Source organism: Leptopilina boulardi, unplaced genomic scaffold, assembly GCF_019393585.1.
Source record: "Leptopilina boulardi isolate dan_hultmark-lab unplaced genomic scaffold, ZJU_Lbou_2.1 LbouV2_123, whole genome shotgun sequence".
NCBI lineage: Eukaryota > Metazoa > Arthropoda > Insecta > Hymenoptera > Figitidae > Leptopilina > Leptopilina boulardi.
Genome location: NW_026137667.1, coordinates 1,750,127 through 1,774,050, shown reverse-complemented (window position 1 = coordinate 1,774,050; position 23,924 = coordinate 1,750,127). Strand labels below are relative to the sequence as shown.

General features: G+C 26.4%; 1 protein-coding gene across 5 annotated transcripts; it reads right to left on the bottom strand.

The window, feature by feature from the left end:
• Nucleotides 1-1,002: 1,002 nt before the first annotated feature.
• LOC127288366 (TBC1 domain family member 4) lies at nt 1,003-23,590 on the bottom strand. 5 transcript variants are annotated; one of them, XM_051315773.1, is made up of 13 exons: nt 23,470-23,590; nt 21,690-21,966; nt 18,691-18,900; nt 6,796-6,942; nt 6,462-6,689; nt 6,017-6,331; nt 5,595-5,799; nt 5,310-5,426; nt 4,920-5,139; nt 4,420-4,740; nt 3,994-4,277; nt 3,755-3,916; nt 1,003-3,644 (listed from the first exon to the last, which is right to left on the bottom strand). In XM_051315773.1, the coding sequence occupies exons 2-13, from the start codon at nt 21,801-21,803 to the stop codon at nt 1,798-1,800; spliced, it is 4,170 nt and encodes a 1,389-aa protein (XP_051171730.1). In that variant the 5' UTR covers nt 21,804-21,966; nt 23,470-23,590; the 3' UTR covers nt 1,003-1,797. The 5 variants fall into 5 exon arrangements, with proteins under 5 accessions (XP_051171730.1, XP_051171739.1, XP_051171754.1 ...); XM_051315782.1 differs by having other exon boundaries at nt 23,377-23,559; XM_051315797.1 differs by lacking the exons at nt 18,691-18,900; nt 21,690-21,966; nt 23,470-23,590 and adding an exon at nt 14,039-14,366.
• Nucleotides 23,591-23,924: the final 334 nt, after the last annotated feature.

Below are 23,924 nucleotides of genomic sequence, written 5' to 3'. Positions count from 1 at the left end.
TTCCAGACGCGAGAATCGATTCTTAAAAACTACTGGCTAGAAAGTACAAATCTATATTCTACAAAATATATATATATTATATATAAATATGCATAGCATCGCATCATCGACTGAACAAAAGTACGCATCAAAAAACTGGAAATTCCCAACAGTCTTTATAACGATGCGATTAATACAAATAAGCAACATTAAAATTTGTTTACCCACAAAAAATACCCCGGAAAAAAAATTTTATAGATTTTTTTTTAAACATTACTGTACTTTGTATGTTTTATTTTCTTTACAGTTAAGTTGGCCAATCTCTTACGAAAGATAATTTCTTTTAGTATATTTTTACAATCAATTAGTTTTTAAGACTGTAAATAACAAAAATTTATATTTTTATGTTCAGTACATTTTATTTTTCATTAATATCAAACTAATATCAAATATTTTTGATTTCAAAGGTTAATTAAGATTCAAATAATATTTTTATAAATATTATTTCACTGTTAATATAAATTAGTTCTTCAGTCTTTTTATTATTTTTAAAATAACGTTCTTTTTTGTCACAAAATTTAGAGAATTTTCATTTAGAAAATTTTTGTAATTAATTTTAACAAATAATATCAATTTTTCTTTTAAAAAAAATTGTTCTTCATATTTTTTCAATAAACAAAATTAATTACAGTAAACTTAAATAATATATAACAATATATACCGTATATAAAAACAAAATGTTCTTAAATCTTAAATAATTGACAATAAATTGTTAATATTTGTAATTAAATTACAAAATACAATTTTAAAAAGTGACTTTGATTTTTAACACATTTTTAAATGTGAAACATGATCTGTTATGTAAAATTCAACTTCTATCAATGAATTTTTATTTTTGAAATTAAAAAATTCATTCAGTAAACTTGTAATCTTAATAAAAAAAATAACACAAATTTTACATTTTTCCAAAAAAATAATTTTAAAAAACTTAGAATCAATTTCACTGATTAATTTATAAATTAATTAATTTTAGGGAAAATTGAAAAAAGTCTAATTAAATATGGAAAATAAACTTTTTTTCTAGAACCACTAATAAAGAATAATAATAATAATATAAATAAATAAATAAAATAAATTAATTTCGTTCCTTACAAATCTTATCAATTCAACATTAACTTTCAGCAGAGATTTTTTCCAACTTAACTGTACCTTAATTATATGACAATTAAATTTTTTTTTCTATCTCCCTCACTTTAAATGTAATCTTCACTATTTTCACTCTCTACATTTAGCGTAATTAATTTATAAAATTTGGCAATCGTAAGACATGGTAACGGTTGAGTCGATTTCAAAAATTGACTTATGGCTATCGCGACTTAAAAAGATATGAATCATTGATTAGAATCTCGTCATCGAAACTGGATTTTTTGTTTGTTAAAGAGTAAAAAAGCGAAGTCTAATTTCTATAATAAAAATTTGAACCAACTGATAATAATAAATTTTTAATACTTAAATAATGGTCAAAATATTTTTTTTCGTTGATTTTTTTTGTAAATCGCGGATCAAAATAATAAAAAAAAAGAAATTAAGTCAGTCTGCGTCGATGAAACACGTGCTTGGAGTTTTGATATACATATTTCTTTCTTTTTTTTTCTCTCGTAAATTTTCGATGACAATCAATTTGTAAATAGAAATAATTTTTAATTGACAGTTTAGGCAAAAAACTATACAATGCATATATAGAAACTATATTAGAAATTGTCCTTCATTAATGAATCAGGCCAAATTTCGTTTTAATATTGTAAGTAGAAGCAATTGCTATCTACTTAATATTTCGGGATTTTGATTTTGAATGTCTTTATTTAATGTTTCATTTTGAATATTATTTTGTCCCGGGAGCCTCACGGGTTTAATTGATTTTAATTTTGTTGTGCCGCCATATTTAAAATTAACGTCACTACAAGTATCTAAAGGATGTATTGTACCAGTCAAATTTGATAATGATTCTTCTGTTGTGTCCTCTAATTTTGTTGTGGGAACTTTCTTAACTGAACCCAATTCAAAGGCCGATTTTGATGGTTTCAATTTAATTTTTGCATTTGACAATGGCAATGAAATTGATTTTTCCAATGCCATTGATTCAATTTTTAAATTATTATTTGTTGTTGTTGTGATGGTGTCAGTGGTTGAGCCAACAGTATCAGTAATTTGAATATCAATATTCACTGATTTTGGATCATTTTCATCATTACTACTAAAGCTATTACGATCATCGCAACCACTTTCATTTCTAAGTGCAGCAATTTCGGCTCTCTTCTGCTCAATTTGACTATGAGAATTGGCAAAAAATGATGACATTTTCTCCAATCGACTTCCCAAGTTTGGTTGACTTAACGCCGATTTCAATGGATATGGCGTCTCAATTCCTCCACGAAGAAACTTTTGTGTTTCCTTGCCAGTCGAATTACTTTTCACCATTCCAAACTTATTATTATTATCCTCAAGAACTTTTAGGGGAAAAGTTCTCGCGCCATTATTACGTCTTTTTTCCGCGACACTCAATTGTGCAACTATTCGTCTCACATCACCGGGAATATCAATATCGGTGCGTGTATCAACGAGTTGTTGAATAAAACCACCTAATGTTGCAACTGTCACTTCTAAACTACGATTTTGTGCCTCAAGTTTATGAAATGACGATTGATTAATACTACGTGTATTTTCAATACGTTGAAAATTATTCATTGCAATTTCAAGTTGACTACTGAGATTCAAATTTTGTTGTGTCAATTGTTTATTTATCATTTCGAGTTTTTCCATATTTTCAATTTGTGGCTTCACCGAAAGCATTTCCTCTTGTAATACTTGATATTCAACACGATATTCATTGAGTTGTTTACCAATTTCCATATCCGGATAAAAAACACGTTTCATAACACGATCCAATACGGCTTTATCGACAGCTGGCATTTTTACTTTTAAATATTCCATTATTTCCTCGAAACTATCACAACAAAGTAGTTGATCTTGATGATCTTCGAGTAATGCCAATGCCACGCGAAATATCACTTCCGACGACTCAAGGAATAGTAAATCGAATACACGAGTTACAAAACCAAGGGGAAATTGACTGGCGAACAATGTTAAAAGCCAGGGAGCTGCATATAATGTTGGTGATACTTCATGTTTATCGAAATGATTATAAATTGCCGGCAATCGATCGTGAAGTAATCGTGACAATTGATATAAATGTAATTGTAAAGCCGCCATATCGGGAAGATAAAGTTTTCTTAAACCACGTCGAAACATGAGATGTCGCAAGAGAAAGAATGCTTGATCCTCAGCCATATGAAGAAGAAGAACTCCTGCGACGAAGCTCAAACCCTGACAATATCCCACCTCGTGATCGAGTAGAGAATAAGCTTTCAATAAATTAAAAAGTCCCAACTGACCTGGTCCAAGGGGTGAACTGAAGTAAGGATGATTGGGAAAAGTACGTCCCAAATCAATTAAAATTGCATGTTGCTGCGATGTCAATTGTTTCAAAAGAAGTTCATAGGGCATGTTGTAATTTGGAAAATCACGAGTATCAATTGGTGGCTGCTTCAGACAAAATTGTTCCGCCAAAAAGTGCCACACTTCACCGCGTTTTCCCCTCGGAACACCTGAATAAAATGTTTCATCATAAATAACTAAGAATTTTTTTTTCAATCTCTGAAATCATTTTAATTTTTTTTAAAATAAAAATCTCCATGAAAATTTATAACAAGTTTACCTTGTTTAATAGCTTGAAGCAACATTTGATTATCACACTTTGTCGAAATTCTCGACTCCTTGCTAACCAAGAGATCCCAAACTTCAACCAACTCGCGTGCACAACTGCTAAGTTCATCATAATCAAGTTTAATCCTCTTAACTGTTGCCTCCTCTTGATGAACTAAAAAACAAAAGATTGAAACTTAAGAAAATTCGACAGAAAAGCAAATTTCTTCAAATATTTACAAAATAATTTACCACGCAATCTTGCATTTTCCTTCTCCATTCGAATGAGTATTCTCTGTTGATTAATTGCCTTCTTCCAAAGTTCACGTAATTCTTCTTTAGTTCGTTTACGAACATTTAATTGTTGACTTTTAATAACACTTATTCCTGACTTGTCAATTTCTTTATCTTTATCTTTCGCCGGCGTTACAACACGATTAAGAATAGCTTGCCTCCATGAACCACTTGCTTGTAATCTACTAGCTTCTTCTTGTTCAGTTGGTGACATTTTTGGCGAGTTTCCTACTTTCAAAAAGCTGTAAACAAAATAATTACTATAAATTCTAATCGATAATTATATTTAAAAAAAAACATGACTTATGTAAAATAATTAAATAAGAAAAGAAAATTTTATTTTCTAATAAGTAGATTAAAAAAAAAACACTGAAAGAAACTTACATATCCATCATGGGACTTTTTGGACCTGTGTTTACAGTCAATTGTTGCTCGGGAGAAACTCGAAGCGATCTTGGTCTTTCAGACTCGGTTGAAACCTCAGAGATTGTTTGCGATCCTAAGTTCACAGGACTTTGACTGCCGGCTTTATGCATCGCTGAATTTAACTGATTCGACTCTCGAACTTGAACCGGTAAAGAAAAGTCGTCTCTTGAGCCTTTTCTTTTCATTAAATTATCAAAACTATTTGTCAAGGAACGTTTCGCTTTCATAAATATTGTACTTCCTACACCGACACTGAGATATTGATTTAAAAATTCACTCCTGAAATAGAAAATAAAACGCATGAATAAAATTTTTTTCAAACCTTTTCTTTTTTTTAATCTTAACAGAATATTATTATTTATTATTTGAAATCTTTACAATATTCAATTTTTTATTATTATTATTATTTAATGTTTAAATAATTTATTGTAAAAAATAATAAATTTCGCGTCACTCACCTATTTTCAGCCGTGTCGTGAACATGTCTAGACTGTTTTGATTCACAATGTGCGCGAAGGAGTGCCATTAAAAAACTATTTTGTTCACGGATACTCGAGCCAGCTCCAGAGCCACCAGCTTCAGAGCCTTTGAATTTAGTCACTATTATCTCGTGCTCTTCTTCTGACAACATTTCCATTCTAGAGAAAATGATACTTTGTGTTTTTCTCTCATTTTGACCTGCAATATGAAAAAGAAGATCACAATTTATAATTACGGAAAAATTATTTTTTAAAAATTACTAAATTATTTACTACATTATACAAAAAAGATAGAAAAAAATATTCTTTTTTTCTAATATTCTAAAAACTGTTTTACAAATTAAAGCAAAGGAAAACAAAAGAATTTACCTTCAATTTCTTGAGCTAATTTCTTATACCAGACCATGGGACAATGTTCGCATGAAAAAACTGCGTGTCTCTCCTTCCGGTTGCCATCGTAACCAGCGATGAAAGCTTGTGAAATAGCTGAAACGTTTTTTTTTTCATTACTGATCTTTTTGCAAAAAAAAAAACAAATTTTCATTTAAAAAGAGTTAATTAAAATTTACATTTGTTATAAACAAAAAATTCAATTACAAAAAAGTTGTAAAAAAAATTACTTAAAATGAAAAAAAAAAAAAAAAACTAATTTACCTCCGACTAGATCATCAGCGACAGATTCAGATTGGCACTTAAAAACATAAGCAACGAAACATTCGGCTCCAGGATCTCTGCATATAAAACCAAAATGTTCTGGATTTGCGATTCCTTGAACGCAAGTTGCTACATTTTTTAATTGCTTGTGCAACAAGACTTGTTTTCGGTCTGGACTAATAAGACGCAAATCCTGTCGACCTACCTAAAATTTTTAATAAAAATATATTTTTTAAAAAATTCTAAAATACTTTTTCTAATATAATCACTTAAAAAAATGTAATATTCAATTTGACTAATTGGAATTCTTTAATTTGACAAATTATATGAACAAAATAAATATTTTCTTAAAATTAATAATTACATTTTTATAATTGCAAATTTCTTTTTTGTAAAAAAAAAAGGAATTCTTAATTACATACTTGGAATAACATGGTGCGATTGTGCTCGTCACTTCCATCAGTACAAGAGTCTCTTCTAGGAGTTAGAACACTACCAGTGGAAGCTGCACGATTTCTCATTGTTTCTGGTATTTGTATACTGGTAGTAGTCTTCTTTGGCACCTGTTTACTTTCCTGTTCATCACTCTCTGCTAAACTATTGTTTCTTACTGGAAGAGTTTCTACGGAGCCACCAAGCACTTTGGCAGTTCCCAATGGACTAATAGACGTCGTGGGAGATAATAAATTATTTCCCGATACATTGTCTGTACTTCCTAATTCACTAGCACTGGAATCCTGCGGTTAAAGAGATAACAATTTTAATTTACGAAAACAAAATCAATTTTTCATTTATAATTTTTTTCTATTACTCTAATTTTCCGTTTTGCAAAATTAATTAATAGTAAATAAATAAAATTTTTCTTACCACACTATCTCTTCTAATATTTGATAAAAGATCGGAAGTACTCGTTTGATTTTTGAGCTGTTGGCATTGAGCTAGCAAATTACTTGCAGATGATTTCGATTTTTCGAGTCCACGTACGCGTAATTTAATCAGAGCATCGTCGATAAATGTTTGAGAGACTATCGAGTGAGGTAATTTTCCATGAGGCAATTTCCCATGATTCAATTTAATTTTTCCCAAATATAGAACCTGTAAAATAAAAAAAATTTCATTTATTCGACATAAATTCAAACAAAATTCAAAAAAAAAATAAAGTTTCAATCAAATGGAAGTAAAAATATTTTTTTAAAAGTACCTCGAAAAAGTGTGATGAACTTGGCGATATGTCGGCACCTATACTTGTCAAAGTCGCAGCACTGCTGTAGGACCTTTGAGGAACTTCTTTTTCTCTCTCATATCTTGTCGATGATTGCTCCTTCATTGCATTGAAAAGTTCCTGAACCTGAATTACAAAAAAAAAATTCCTTATTATTTTTTATATGCAAAATATTTACATTAATTATTATTATTATTTATTTTTCCTATTTTAATTTTTAATAAGAAAAATAAACCTAATTCTCTATATTTCTTTTTTCTCATCTACAAGACGTTGGAAAATTTTTATGTTATAATTATTTTCTTTTTTTATTCTGACAATATAAAACGAGAAGAGAGGCACTAATGAGCCTTTTCTCAGCTTAAGGTGAGGTTTCTAATTGGACAGAGTTATTATATTCAAAAGGACTTTTTTTTCTAGGTCGTGCGTCATTTCTTTCGATCTAAACAAACACTTATGTGCCGTTGTTACATTAGCTCTTTTTTTGCATAATTGTATAGCACATATTTGGAAAGTAGAAAACATTACATCTGGTGAATTTGATACATCTAACGCACCTGTTGCTTTATAAAAACGATTTTCTTTAATTAAATCTTTCAGGAAAATGTTCAACGTAAATAAAATTTTTTTTCTCCCCTTAAAAATTGTCAATAAAATTTTTTAATCTAAATTAAAAGTATAAAATTATCAATTTGAAATTAAAAAATTTTTAAATCTGAATATTTTTTTCAAAAATAAAAATGGATTTTTATTAAAAAAAATTTGAGTATTGACATTTGATTATATATTGTTTGAGGAAGTATTTTTGAAGAGGGGGAAAAAGAGTCCAGACCGCGCGTTTCAGATACAGAAAGCAAATAGTAAAGAGGGGCTTCCTTTATCCAATTATGAGTCAAGCTTTATCATTATATATATATTTTATCTATTATGTGGATGCTCTTCTTTCACATTTATCAAGTTATTTGAAAAATGGTAAAACAAATTTGTTAGTCATTTCAAAAACAATCAATTGAAGAAAACAGAAAAATAACAAGGATTCTTTTTTTTATATATATGTATCTAATTTCCATTAATGATCCTATTCTAAAAATAAATCAGTCCTCCTCTCATAAAGATAAATCAATTATTTCTCTATTCCGCAGTCCTTTGATTTTCAAAAGTCATAAATTTTCAACGTAAACATGATGATAAAAATAAAACGCGCAAGACCTTCGGACAGAAGGTATAGTATAGAATAGAATCTCTTTTCAACGAGGGTATAAACATAATGAATTTTAGTAAGAAACACTGAGATAATGACGCAAATCGTATATGCGAAAGATCAAATTCTCATATACATATTCAAAAAAAAGAGAGAAATGAGAAAGTTGAATAAAAGAATCAGTAAAAAGTCGTTGAATTGGTTTTATATTTTTCAATCAATTTTACTGAATATTTTCGACTTTCATATAAACAAATTTAGATCTTTTTTTAAATGTTTTCTCATTGTACATTTTCTCAATTAATTCAATTTTTATTTATGGGAATGCATTGTAATATGAAGGACAAGATAGGACAACTCGAGCGAGAAATTTATTTAAGCAAAATAGTATCGCTTCAATTTATAAATTGACCTGGACAATTGAACAGTCAAGTTTGATCGATATTAAAGTAGATGTTAAACTATGTTGAGAATAGAATAAAAATTCAAGATTTTTTTTTTTATTAAAAAGAATATAAAATTTTTCTTTCAAAAAAATATTCCTAAAACAAAAAAGAAATTATAAATCTCTTGTTTCAGATAAAAAAAATTTCAATTTAATTCTAATTGTTTAAAAGAAAAAAAATATAGTTATATTTTAAATATATATATACATCAAGTGATCTGGTTAATGTCAATAGAAAACTGTTATTGTCCTACTTGCTGTCTGAAAACCAATAATTTTGTTATCGCTCCATAAAAGCAAATCTTTGAAAATTTACCAATCTTCCGGTCAATGACTCCGCGAATTTATAATTATAAAAATACAGACACCAGAGCTTTTGATATAAAATAAATAAATGAAATTTATATTCTTTACAAATATTTATTTTCCACAGGCCAATTTGAATTAAAATCGGAAAAAAGTGACGAAAATCTTTAAAAAAATTTCACAGAAGAAAATAGAAGAAAAAAAGTCCTTTAAAAATTATTTAACAATAATTTTTATATAAACTATTTCAAATTCTACCTTGAACTTGAAATTTATCCACCAAGACAGAAATAACGAGAATGTATTATTTTCACACAATAAAAAGCCAACGAAACATTCTTGGAAAGATACAAATCATTAAAGGAAAAAAAAGAAGAATAAGAAGAAGACTTTCCGCCAGCCATAAAATCGAAAAATGTTTTAAATTAAAGTATTTATTTACAATCCAAAATACTTAATTTAAAAAGAAAATTTTAATTAGAAATATCTATTCAATTTTTTGAAAATTCAAAAAATAATTAGTAAAATTAATAATTTCTTTAGTGAAAAAAAGTTGAAATAAAAAGAAGAAATAAAAACGTAGGACCTCTATATAAATTATCCTTTTGTATCGTGACGTTGATTCAATATTCATAAACACGTCAAGTGCTCACGATACGAGTTATATTTTTTATCGATTATTTCTTTTAAAGTGTGTTCTTTAAGATTCTCTTATTATTCGAATAATTTACATGTTAAATTAAATTCAAATATGATCTCTATTACTGATAGCCAAAGACATAGAATTTTTTTCTTTTTTTTTTGTTATGAAAAAAGTATCAATTTTTTGCTCAAATGTCGTGTTTCTAAAACGGATAATGATTATTTTAAAATATTATATCCCGTATTTTACATCTTTTAATACGTTTTAAAAATCTTTGCCAATTTTGCTTAAAGTATTTAAGACTAAACAAAAAAATATTTTAGTTTTAAATAAAAAAAAAATTTTAATTATAAATAAATTGAAAAATAATTGTAAACGAAAATTAAATTAAAATAAACTTAATTATGAAAATTAATGTACTGTTTCTAATAAAGTATGTAATTAATTTTGAAAAAAAAATTAAATAATTTGACTATAGTAATGATGAATTGGATTTCACTGGAATAATTAACAAAAAAGAAACTACAAAAGAGAAGTGTAAAATTGTTGCATTTGGCTCATTGTTTCATTTTGTTAGCTAACACGAACACGGCCACACAATGAGGGCTGGCAGAGGATTAGAATTCTTCAGCGATTGGCTTACCCTGTAAATTTAGATCGACGTTAGTCTGCTTTATCGTTCATTACCCACAATACAGGGAAATACAAAGGCATCATCAGCCATAAATTCATTTACCTATCGTGTATATGTCAATATCGATTAAGCGTTTCAAGTTGCAAATTTCATTTTTCAATTAATTGCCAGAGAAACAATTTCGAATATAAGAAAAGAGAAAAAATTTACGAAGAAACTAAATTAAACACAATGAAAAAGAAAAAAGTTTCCTTTCAATAAATAAAGAAGAAATTGATAAAATTAAGTAAAATTTTTAGCTTCCATTGATGATGTCATAAAAACAAATTTGTCTATTTTGATAAAATTCAAACATTAAAAACATATTCGAATGCAATCGCTCTATCTTATTTGACACAGAAATTAAAAGACAATATTCAAAGTTAGATTAAGAAAAAAGCTATATCATGATAACGGAAAAGGAAAAAAAAATATTGATAAAACAAGAGTCATCAAAAAATGAATAGATTTTAAAACACGGAATTATATATGAAACGATTGTAATTATATAGTTTTTACGCCTGTCAAGTATATCAAAGTAATATTCCAGGTAATCAAGACGTTCATGACCCTTACCGATGGTTTTTTGCTAAGAGCGCTCGCGTCGCTGTATGAGGTGACAGTCACGTATGGACTAGATGCGGTGATTGGTATCGTAATCATGATTTCAATTTAATAACTTAATCATATCCTGCGCACAATAACAAAAAAAAAACACCTGCACCCACAAATATCACAATAATCCATTCACATTAATCATAATAAAATTCCCTTGACAAAACAAAAAATCCCAAATCTATTTTGAAGAAATATTTTTTCCCCTCAATAATTTTAAATTTTGAAAATGATTTTCAAATTTTAGGAGAATTTGCTTTTTGAAAATGTCACGAAAGTAGAGCACTTGTCTAACGAAATTTGTGAATTACACTGAATCATTTCGATTTGTTTTTTAAAATTAAAAAAAGAAGTGACTCGTTTTAATTGAGTCAAAAGAAGAAGAAGAAGAAGGTCCCTGCATCGATGAACGTTCAAGCACTGACTAACATTTAATACATTGGCGTTTTGCCGTCTTCTTCTCGATGCGAATAGATTCTTGGACGGCGAGTTAGAGGGTCGCGCTCCTATATTAAAACTGAATGTTCATCACAGTCTGTTCATCAACTGACAGTCAAGCTAGCAAGTAAGAAGAAAAACACTTTGGATGTTCAAAGTCCACGAGTTTTTCATGAGAAAATGGACCTGCAGGCTCAACATGACGCAATTAGCTTCACAGCAAGGAACTCAGGTCATACATCGTGCTCTGTAAACAGTTTCAATAATCATGTTGAGACAGTCATTTAGAAAAGTAGCAAAAAAACTAATTGCCAATAAATATATTTCAAAAAAAAAAGATAACTATAGACAATTTTATTTTCCATGAAATACTGAAAATGAGGAAATAATTGAACTACATTTTTGAAAAATGTAGTTTTTTTCCAATTTTTACAAAAAAATTTTTTTTTTTGAAATTCCTTTTTTTTTAAAGAGAATTAGTTAACAAAGAACTAAAAAGTAAATTAATTATTAAGTGAAAAAATAATTATTAAAATTATTTGTAAATATTTACAATAAAGTGGGAAAATATTTTCCTCTCACAAGACACAAGTCTCGAAAGTAGAGAAATTTCACTACTTTTTAGTGACCTCAACCTACCTGGTCAAACTAGTTGAATAAATTTGTCGTTATCGCAATATTCTCTCTACATATTTATAAAGCAGTCAGAAACAAAGTAACAAACTTTAAGACACTCTTGCAAACCGCAAGATATAAGTTATTAATTTTTCAGTCGCACAAATGGTCGAAACAAAGTTTCATTCTCACATTATTTAGAATTGCTAATATAATTTGCAAATTACCATAGGATTGCTCTTAAGGAGGGAAGAAAAAAAAATTTTCCTCACTACAAATTATAAGCAGGAAAACGAAGAAGAAACAATTATAAAGAAAAAAAAATTTGTGGGTCATTTGTAAAGTGATTTCTTTAAATGACCTTTTGAAAAAATACTCTCAATTATCGTTTAAACATCAATGGATTTTTACTGCCACGTGAATTGAAGACGTGTCAAGAAAATTAATAGTATGACTGAGTTTAATTAAACCATATGCAGTTTTCTTGTGAATTAAAGAAATAATAGAGAATTTTTTTTTCGCTGATATGTAAAAAAATTACCACATTTATTTTTTCTAAATTTACAATAAAGAAAAATTGTCTGAAAAAATTAATTTTTCGATATTTTGTAACATATCTCGATTTTCTAAACGTTCAAAACGTTAAGAAAGATATTTATTTACATTGTGGGAATTCAGGTGGAAAAGCTTATCGACGTAGATAACTTTCAAAATTCTAACTTAATTAAATGTCAGCCACTCGAGTAAGCACTTTAATGCACTTGTTTTGACAAGATCCTTGAAAAACAAGTATATACTATATATTTTACAAAAAAAACTTATTTTACAGTTTAATTTTAAGTTTATCACGTTTTTTAAAAAAAACTCCTATTTTATATTTATTATTATTTGAGCAAAATATAAAAAAGGGGGAAAAAAAATTAACGAATGCTTTTAAACTTATATTGAATAATAAATGAATCGTAAATGAATAAATTCAAACAACTTACGTATATTTGTTAATTAACGGGCCAAACAAAATTAACGTGAAATAAAGAAAACTACAAATAATTGATTGATTAAAATGATACTTTAGTGAACACGTTGTGTTACAGTGACTGATATACGAACTGCAATATTTTCCTATAATTTTTTGATCATATCTATCAAAGTGTGGGGCAAAAAAGTCAAGTGCACAAATTGAATGTAAAGACGTAAGTTTTTCTACCAAGAAATCAACAATATTGCATACACACACACACACTTCTAAATATACAGTCAGAAAAAAATTGTTCTTTAGTTAAAAAATTATCATCAATTTTTTTTTTCAATTTTAATTTATTATCATCTGTCACAAAAAGAATTTAATTATTTTTAATTTTTTCGTAAAGTATTTTATGATTTCGAGAAGAAACGTGGAAATAATAATAAATTATTACTGAATTTTAAACAGTATTGAGAAAAAAAAATTGATTACAACGTTTAGAAAATATTTTTTATATTAATTAATCAATTACTATAATAAAAAAAAATTAGTATAATTTAATATTGTGAGCATTAGTTTTTAAAGTACGTCGCAGGTGAATTCTAATTTTTTAAATTTTATGAAAATGAGGATATTGGCCGTGGGAGACTTTCTATTGTGAAATTGAAATGAAAAAAAAAAAACAACGACTATGTCTGAATTTTTAAATAACTTGCACTTTATGCAGCACAACACCGAATATCGATGTATAATATCGTTAGTAAACATCAGACAGAAGTTTTGCAACGTGCATCAGTCAGCTAAACAATCAACTCCGTTCGACGCTTCATTGCCTTCCAAAAATAAACTATGCGTATCGCGTATTAAGTGCGAATAAGCCAGGTATAGTTATCTTTACGTAACAATAAATGTCCATCAGGAAAACAATTCGTTGTCCTGTGTCTTTCATAGAAAAGATCCTTATATAATAAAAAAAAAGAGAGAGACATATGACCTTCACAGAAAAGAAGAATTCACTTTTTTTTCTTATGCTCCCCAGATTTGCAAAAAAGAAAAAAAAATCCATTTTGTATTTTTAAATTATTTCTGATGATCATTATCAAAAGGATAAAAGAAAAAATGAAATCAGGACTTAAACCTCGTTTCTCATTGTTTACACGACTCATTCATGGTCATTAAATGCGTCCCACTTTCATATTATGTGTCCGAGTATATATTATTTAAATTTGTCCTATACGCCTCTTCAAAACTTGGAAATCCAGAAAAATGATAATGACAAGAAAAATTGGAAAAAAATTAATTTTCGAAATCAAAAAACTCACCCCTCGATCATCAAGGGAATCTTGTGATAATCCAAAATCTTCTACCAAGAAATCCGTGTTTATACACTCACTAAATATCAAATCAATTAATTATCACCTATCACAGAGCACAAAATAACAATTTGAAGAAAAAATATTATCCTTTTTTCCAGTATAGTGAATAAATAAACAAAAAAATCACTATTTAATTTGTTAGATGTTTTTTTTTTAATTAATAATAATAAATGAGAACACGTTGTGCGAGTAAGAGAGCAAAAAGCCAAATGTTGAGGACAAATTTAATAATAGTTCGTCAAACGGTCAACAGCAATATTCCATTCGTGGTGTATATCTATATACTGACAGAATAAACTCATCGAGATATACACCACACACAATATACAAGACAACTTTTCTTGATTGGCCACCTTCAAGGTATGACAATCGAGTCAGATGAGAGACTTCAAGTTGATGACGTTTATTACATATTACATACTTGTCTGCATAATGTATGTGTGAACATGCAATCGTCAAAGAGTAAAGTATTGACTTGGAGATGCGTTAAACCAATGCAGGAAATAATATAATCATTGGTATATGAAAAAAAAATTGAATTGAACGATTGCAACGTTTAATCATTCTTTTCATTAGACTGAAAAATTATTTTCAAAAAAAAATTCGTTTCCTCACGAATAGTTTATTATTATTTTTTTTCATTCAACCAAAATCCTTATAAAAATTACGTAGAAAAAATTTTTCTGAAACAAAAATCACAATTAATTATTTAATTTTTAAAAATAAATTATCATAATTTCCTGAAGTAAAAAATTTTCGAAATGATTTTGAGGTGATTGACACAAAGAAAAATGGAATTTCTAAAATAAATTTATAAAGTTACAATACACGCACGTAAAGACATTACGTAAGCAAATGATCAGATCCAGTTATTTGGCAATCAGCCAAATTCTATTAAACAACCACTTGTAAGTAATATGAAGAGAAAAAGGTTGAACTAATTATGAAGAAAAGTTGGGAGATAAAAATTGATACTAAAAGATTTCTCTTATTATTATTTAGGAAAATAAATATTTCAGTAAACAAATATTTATTTACATTCACATAAAATTGGATAAAATATTGCGAATATATATCAAAAAATAGAAATTTCTATTTGTTCAATAAATAAATAAATTCGAATTTATATTATTATTATTATTATTATTGTTGTTGTTGTTATTTGAAATAGAAAATACAACGCGCAGTTGCAAAATGTTTTTGTAGGCGTGTAAAATACGATTAAATAAAAGTGATTTGTAAATCCCAATAGAATTTCCTTTATGAATGTGTCAGTTAAATGAAGTTCTGTGTTATTAAATCGATGACATTCAAACACTTTCTGGAATAGCGGATGCTGCCTTTTAAATTAACAAATCTACATTCGTCAGATTGAAAATGACATTTTGACAATAGACAACCAATATTTATCTGAGTATCAATTAAACTATATTTCCATAAAATAAATATTTCTATAAAACCTGAATTTCATGAATAGAAATAAAAATTTTTTTATTGTATTTATCAAATTTTGCTTTAAACAAAAAAAGAATGTGCGTGACATTCTTTTTTTCTTATTACGAAACAACGATAACAGAAAAAAAAATGTCACGAATTAAATTATTTTAAAAAATTCAGAATCTCATTTTGATAAAATTTTAGTGGAAAAAATTGGAAATTTTTTTTTGAAGAAAATGTCTTTTTTATGAATCAAGATATAAGAAGATGATTTTGATGATGATGATGATGAAGTAGCGGTGGATCATTAGATTCACGCGTGGTCAGTGTGTGCTTCACGTGTCTCTATTTTGAGGACCACACGTGCACTATATCTCCATGAAATGCATCGAAAGGAAATTCGTAAAAGAATTTTAAATATATTCAATAGCCTAATTCAATCTTGCCAAAGATCATTGGTAAAATAAAAAATAAATATAGATTACTCTAACTCTCTCACTGTTCTATTTAATTTATAAAAAGAAAGCTAATAAGTACCTCGCCTTCTTTTTTTGGAATATCTATTTTAATTCTTACTCTATTTTTATTATATCTTGCAGAAACTAACTGTATGAGATGTTCTGTATTAAGAAATCTCAAATTTTATATCGTTCACTGTATCTGGGGTGTGAATCTGCCAAAATTAATAATGTGACCAATTATTTCAAAAAATTGTATAAATTTATCATTTAGATTCATTTTTTAGATAATTAAATTATCAAAAACAAAAAAAAAAATTGAGAAATAAAACTAAAAGTGTAATTTTTTAAAAATAAATTTCTTTGTAAAATAAAATTTTCTTATTTTGCAAGTTTGACGTGTTAAACAAAATGAGAATTGAATCTATTCGGTGTAAAGAATTCTTTAAGTTATAATAACAATATGTGAGATAAAAAGTGTAAAACGTGACACTGGTTATCATCACGCGAGTTCTGTTACAATATAAACAATGTATCTCCAATTATATTACGTAATAAACAATAATATTTCTGATAACAAAATCCTATTTCATGAAAAGCAAATAATAAATTACTTTCAAAGGTGCAGTGATAGCGTATGAGATTTTTTTTTCATTTACCAAATAACTCGATTATTTCCTATATATACGAGCATGTAAATATTTACACTTACAAAGGTATATGATAAATAAACAAAGAAATTTCAATTTTAGAATAAGAAACAATTCTATTTCTCTTAAAATAACTTAAAGAATTTTTTACTGTCCTATCTTGTTGATTATTAAATAATTATTAGCATTTTTATTATTATTATTATTATTATATATTATATATTATATATTATATTTACTTAATATAATAATAAATTACAAAAAAAAGAATTAACACGTAAAATATTATATTTAATAAACTAATAATAAATTCAAAAACAAAATTCTCCTTTGGCAAAGAGAATTTAAAATTTTGTTAAAATGATTGATAATAAAAAAAAAAAATTGTTGTATGAGAAAATTCGTAGTCATCTTTAGTACAAGGAAATTGACTTTGTTGTTGCCAAACTGTCTGGCAAAGACATCTGAAAATATCTTGAGCCAGCTGCGTGAGTGGACTTCATTCACGGACATCAAAAAGATATAATTTAGTTATTGCATTTCTTTTTCCTTGACATTTTTTTTTTCTTTACAATATGTATTACTATTTCTAAGGTATGTATATTTTACGAAAAAATTTTAATGTCTAATTAATTCAATTTTATATCAACAAGCACATTTTAAATTTATATTTTCAAAAATATAATTTAAATTTTACTTTTATGAAATTCAAATGTTGATATATTTTACATGTAAAATACACAACACATTGTGTCTCTCGTGAATAAAATTTGAAATTTATTGCTTTTTCTGTGAATACAAAACAACTCACCCAAATATAATAAAAATAATAATGATAATAAAAAATAGTCATTTAGCAAATAATAAAAAATTATAAAATTAAGTATCAAAGGAAACAAATTGAAAATAATAAAACAAAAAAGCTTTGTAAGCAAGAGTAGAAAAATGCTAATGACAAAAAAATTCGTTTTATAAAGACATATAAAGTTTATAAAACAAAAAATTTTAATGTTTAAATAAAAAAAAATTGTTCAATTGTTTACCAACCATTCAAGCAAATAAAATTTATAATACAATGATTAAATGTGTAAACAAAAAATATTGTTGTTCATCTTTTTCTGGGAATATAAGTCAAGAGACTCGGATACAAAAAAAAAAAAATTCAACGACAAAGATTTAAATAATAATAACCTTTTGAAGTTTATGATCATAAACTTATTTCTTTTCTGATAAGGAAAAAAAAATACTTTTGCTTTTTCACCTTTATAATTAACAGTGAACAAATTAATCGATTACAAAATCACATCTCATCGTATGAGGCAACCCAGTTGTACGTCAAATGTCGAGTGAAGAATATTGTAAATCGATCAGTGCACGCATTGGTATATAGAAGACAATTTTTTAATCGTGAATTATATTTTTTAATTGATTAATAATTTTACCAATTTAACTTTTTTAACTAATTTAAAAAAAATTAATTTGCAATTCTTTATAAACTTCTAAATTTAACATTTGAAATTTTAATTTAATGAATTTAATCAATAAACATTAAATTGTTAATAATTTACTGAAATAAAATTAATAGAACTTTATTGAATACTGCTGTGAAAATAAGTGTATCCAAGTATCAAAATTATTTGAGTGTCCTTAAAGAAATGAAACTTAAAGGTCGATGTTCAGTTAAGTGGAATAGATATAATTTTTTTTGTGTCCAACAAAAAGAAAATAATCCGAATAAAGTTTTATTGATTTGATATTATCAATTCAGGAAATGAAAGGTTCCAATTGAATAAGTGATTACGTTATCATTACCAAGCTAGAATTTCTCGTTTTTCAAGTCTCTCATTTATATATAAACAAAACAAAACAAAAAAGTATTTGCTGTCAATTATCATTTATCGTTAAGTACCTCGCCTTTTGTATTAAGTGAAGAAAAACTTTTAAATTTCTTTGCCAATGTCAAAGTTAGGTGATGATCTTTTTTTCAAATTATGAAAAATCGTGAAAATAAATATTTTATTAATAAATAAATATCGAAAAAAAATTCACTCACCGTTTGCGAATCTTTAGTCTTGAAGAGATGACAATAATAAAGTCCATCATCGCCTTTTAAAGTATAAAGAAAACTGCCACCTTTTGAATCCTGTGCACTTTGCGGTACCAATTGGGGTTTCAAGGTGTTGTTTAAATTATGCCTGAACAACGGTTCCTCTTTGTTGGCAACGTACGCCGAAATAAAACCCGAAGCCAGTAGAAGGTTAACCTGAATTAGTATAGAAGAAAAAAAAGCGTCAGTAATACTTCAAAAATAATGTCAATGTCTTTACCTAGAGAAAAGTTAGAGGAGAAATCAGAGGTGATTGTAAAAATACAATTTTTTTTATTACTCTACTCCTTTTTGTCCAGGCTCTTTTTTTTCATTTCAAATTCCTTGAAAAAATTTATACGTTCACAATTTCATTAAAAAAAAAAAAAAAAATGTTGAATAAAATAGAAATAAAAAAACAATTTTTAGCAATAAATTTTAATTAAAACCGCATCAATGTTATTAATGCGGTTTTTTTTTAACGAAACAAAAGATTCGTTTCACAGAAGAGGAAAATAAAAGAAAATTTATCGAATGTGGGTTTGCAATCAGTAAGTATTATAACTGTATAAGAGGCCTTTTCAGGCATTTAAATTTATTACCTCTCTTTCTATCACGCACGAAAAATAAAATGAACTTTTGCCAAGAATAAGAAGTCGTTCAGAAAGATATACTGAATATCACAATATATATATTATGCATTTCAATTAATTAAAAGTTAAAAAAAAAAAATTAAACTTTTGATAATATATAATTCCCAACTGGAGAATTATAATTAATTTCTTTACATTAAAAATGGAATACAATCTTCATATTTTAATTCCCAGGAGATACATTTTAAAAAATGGTCCGCACATAAAGAGTGTAATTATATAAATATTCCCTTAATTAATTGATGAGAAAAAAATACCAAGAATGAAAAAACAATTTTGTTATATTGTCAATAATAATAATAATATATGGTTTCGAAATATATTCAATACATATATACATATATATAAGGTGACATCCGTTTTCTTTCTGGATTTCTGAAGGACATTGTGAATATATACACGACCTAGCTTGGAATTTCCTGCATAAAATACCTGAATCTCTGTTCACTCGGGAACGCATGTGTACTCTCCATATTTATTGTGAGGTTATTATACTCGCGAATTATATAATCTAATTGCTCTATTGTAGCTAAAGACTAACATTAGAAAAATGATTAAAGAAAAAAAATGTTTTTTCTCAAGCAATCATTTTTTTAATTTTCCCATTTATTGAAATTACTATATTTTTCTCATTATATTAAAAATTAATTAATTCAACCCCCTCCAACCCTTACAATGTTACCTGAAAAAAAGTTGTTGTATTATTGTTTTAATTTAAAAACTATATTTTTAAATTTTTTTAAATTTTAATTTCTGTAATTTAGTTAATTTTCAATTTTTAAAGTTTAATATGTTAATCCGTATGTTTGCTAATACCTAGAAATACATAAAGTATTGAATTTAAAATTATAAAAGAAACGGAATAAGTATTTTTATCGATTGTGACAAAAAAGAATTTTCAACATGAAACGTCTAATAAAAAAAGTGTAATTTTCTTTTTCTCTATATATTAATTCAGTCTGATCATTACGGTTAGAAAATTTATTCAGCTGATTAAAAAAAAAAAAAGACAAACACTATTGAAATTTTATCGTCAACAACAGAAGTTCAAATATTTCAGTTATTCATACGGTTCTTAACATTTACGTGAATATTGTTAAAGAACTGAATAAATTTTTTATCAGATTTTTGTCGATGATAAATAATAATAATGTAAAACTTTTAAATGAAATCACAAGTTTCGTAAAAAAAAACTACTGTTTTTATAAATTTAATGATTGATTGTCAAGTAAACATATTTTGATCCTGTGATATTTTTTTTTTATAATTGGCAAAGAAAACAGAAAACCTGATTTTTCCTTAGCAGATATTAATTTACATTTTACGAGATTAGTTTATTAATATATAGAGCAGATAGTATAAAAAAAGTGCAATTATAATTTTTGCCTATGTATTTCAAGATATATAGAAAATGTATAATGATTTACTAAAGTGCCGTTATGTTTTATATATATTTTGCGGCACTCCTTTTATTCGATATTATGTCAGTTTCTTGAGAGACACTCGTAGCAGGGTTCCAATATCGAGGCAACTCACACAAACTTAATCATAACAACGTTTCGTCCATTAAAGGCGATGACGTCGATTCTACAATCTTTACACATTAAAAAAAAACGCTACGAGTCTATTGTTTGTTAGACTGAAAGAATTCAATTTACAATATTCATCTTTTGTATTTCACATAAGGACCTCATCAGTAAATGAACTTCAACCAGAATAAAAAATCTATAGAGATAAATATCTTTTTGTTCTAGTGAAAGCCCTCTTCAAACATTTTTTTTTTCAATTTATAAATTTAATTTATTTTTAAATATAAATTTAATTAAAATTTTTCTAATCCAACTAGAATTTTATAAATTAATTTTTCCTACGAAATTCAACTAATTTTGATAAATAATTGAATTATTTATATTAATAATGAAAACACTTTCGAATAAAATTGAATTTTTGAAATCTTCCAATTTTCAAGGGAAAATTACTGTTCATTATTTTGTGATCTGTTATTTTTTTTTTTTTAGTTATGCAAGTGTAATTTATTTCATTATGTAACTTTTCATGAATAAACAAATGGCTTGGGTTTATTTTCTTAATTCGTGTGTGTCGAATGTAATTTTTAAATTGTAAAAATATATTTTTTAGTGTATATATGTGAAATTATTGCTTTGTTATGAAAGCAATAGAACGTCTTTTTTCTTTTTAAACAAGAGGAACAAAATTTCAATCACTAATGTCAATTTTCATTTATTAGATGATGAAATTAGCATGAAATTGTGTTAAATGATTTTGTACATATATTAATAATAATATACGAACCTTTTCGCGTTTATTTCTCCTCTTGATTTCACTGATAATCCAAGGCAACATCGGAGCACTGAATCGACGGTCCATTGCCGCAAAGCCAAAATAATCCACCGGTGACAATTTCATTTTTGCAATTTTTTTTTTTGTTTGTCGTTTCCCCGAAAAAAAAGAAGTGTTTTTCTAGCCAAATCTCATTGGTAATTGAATTTCGGTTTTCACATTTTGATGATTTAGTGTAGTGTTTTGGATTTCAGTGTTGGAGATTTGGAAGACTAGCCATTTGGAGGTTCTATTTAAATTAATTTTCAATTAATAACCAATTAATTAATGAATTCTCCGATTTTTAAAAAATAATAATAAATTTTAAAAAAGCGTAAGTATGCAAAACTGTAATCATTATTCCAGTAAAATATATAATTTTGCCCATATATATAATTTTTAAACTTAATATTTTCCTCTATATTCCTACTCACATCTGCTCGTAAAAGATAACTTGACAAAGCGTAGATTTAAACGTGAGTTAAAAGATCTATTTTTAAAAATTAAATCATTTACATGATATATACATGTTTAGTTTAAAATACGTCAAGTGAAAAATTAAATATAACACTTTTAGCAAAAAAAAATTAAATTATTTTCTGAATTTAGTCAAATTTGATGGATAAAATTAATTTAAAGATATACACCGAGGCAAAGTGATAATTATCTCAATGTAATCTTGTCTGGCTTAGTTTTTTTTTGTAAAATTCCTCAAAAATAAATTAATTTAATTCCACTTTACACAAAGAGAAAATTTTAACATTCAAATTATATTATTATACAAATTATTACTAAAATTTACAAATAAAATTTTCTTCTTCGTTAACTTCTATCGTTAAGAGAGATTATTATGACAATTAAGTTTGATAAATGAAGAAACTTGCCAGAGTAAACGAAGCGAGAGTAATTTTAAATTGTACGAATTTCTTCGTGCATAACCCAGAAAATTGTAATCAATATTTCCAGTGAAAAATACACATGCATGTAACGATCAAGCACAAAGATTACGTAAATTATGCACCCGAAATGAGAACTTATTGTGAAATCAAAGTTTCAAATCGAATGCACTAAACGTATACAGCACACGAAGTTGTAAGAAAATATGTCAACTTTGCAAAAAATAAATCAATTATTGAAAAATTTATAATTAAAATAAATATCAAATTAATATTCGACAAGAAAAATTAAAAATGTTCACGAAAAATTACAAATAAAAAAAAACTGAGAATAATAATAATAATAATAACAGAAGAGCCCCTGACCGCTTTCGCATAAACAAGGCTTTGTCATTTTATCCTTTTCCATAAATTCATCTTATATTCAAAAGACAATTCAGATAAATTAATAATATTAATTGTATACTAAATAAAATAATCAAAAATTTTGCTTAACTTGTGTGTCTAATTTTCTGTTAATAGAAATGACATTTCTTTTCAAGGAAACATTTTGGTTTTTTAACCCTAACCTTAAATTAACAACTGTACAAATTTGACACTTTTAATACAATAAATTTGATGTTCTAATTTTTATTGAAAAGATAAGAATACCTATGTATACATAGTTGGAAAGAAATTTGAGACACCTTGACAACACTGGCCATTTTACAAGAGAGTGATAGAGAGAGAAATAGAACAAGTGTCAAACGCAAAAATATACAAACCGTTATTTTCACGAGAGTGATTTATTATTTCTATTATTGCAAAAAAGTCTTACTGATGATCACTGCAATACGAACTAAATAAAAATTGCTTACCTTTGCACAGGTAAACACAATTTTTTTTTGTAAAAAATAATTGATATTCTGCGCGCGATATACACATATGTGTAGTCACAAAACAAGTGTCGTCGATTCTTCAGGTTATAGATCGACACGACAACATCGCCATCTACAGTTATTTTTGCCAACTTATTTAAATTTTTTATTTTTATACAATTTTTCCAATTAACTTTTTTTTAATTAATATAATTTTATAAAATCAATATACTTCAGTTTTTAAAATTGTATTATATAAATACAAGTTATATGTGACCTATATTTATAGAAATTGGAAAAAAATTCTTTGAATATCTCGATATTTTAATGAATTTTAAAAATACTTTTTCATTCAAATTATATTTAAAAATATTTAATTTATATTAATTAAATTAATAGCTAATAATTAATTATTCTTAGTAAATAATTAAAGTCTTAATAAATAATTATTCACT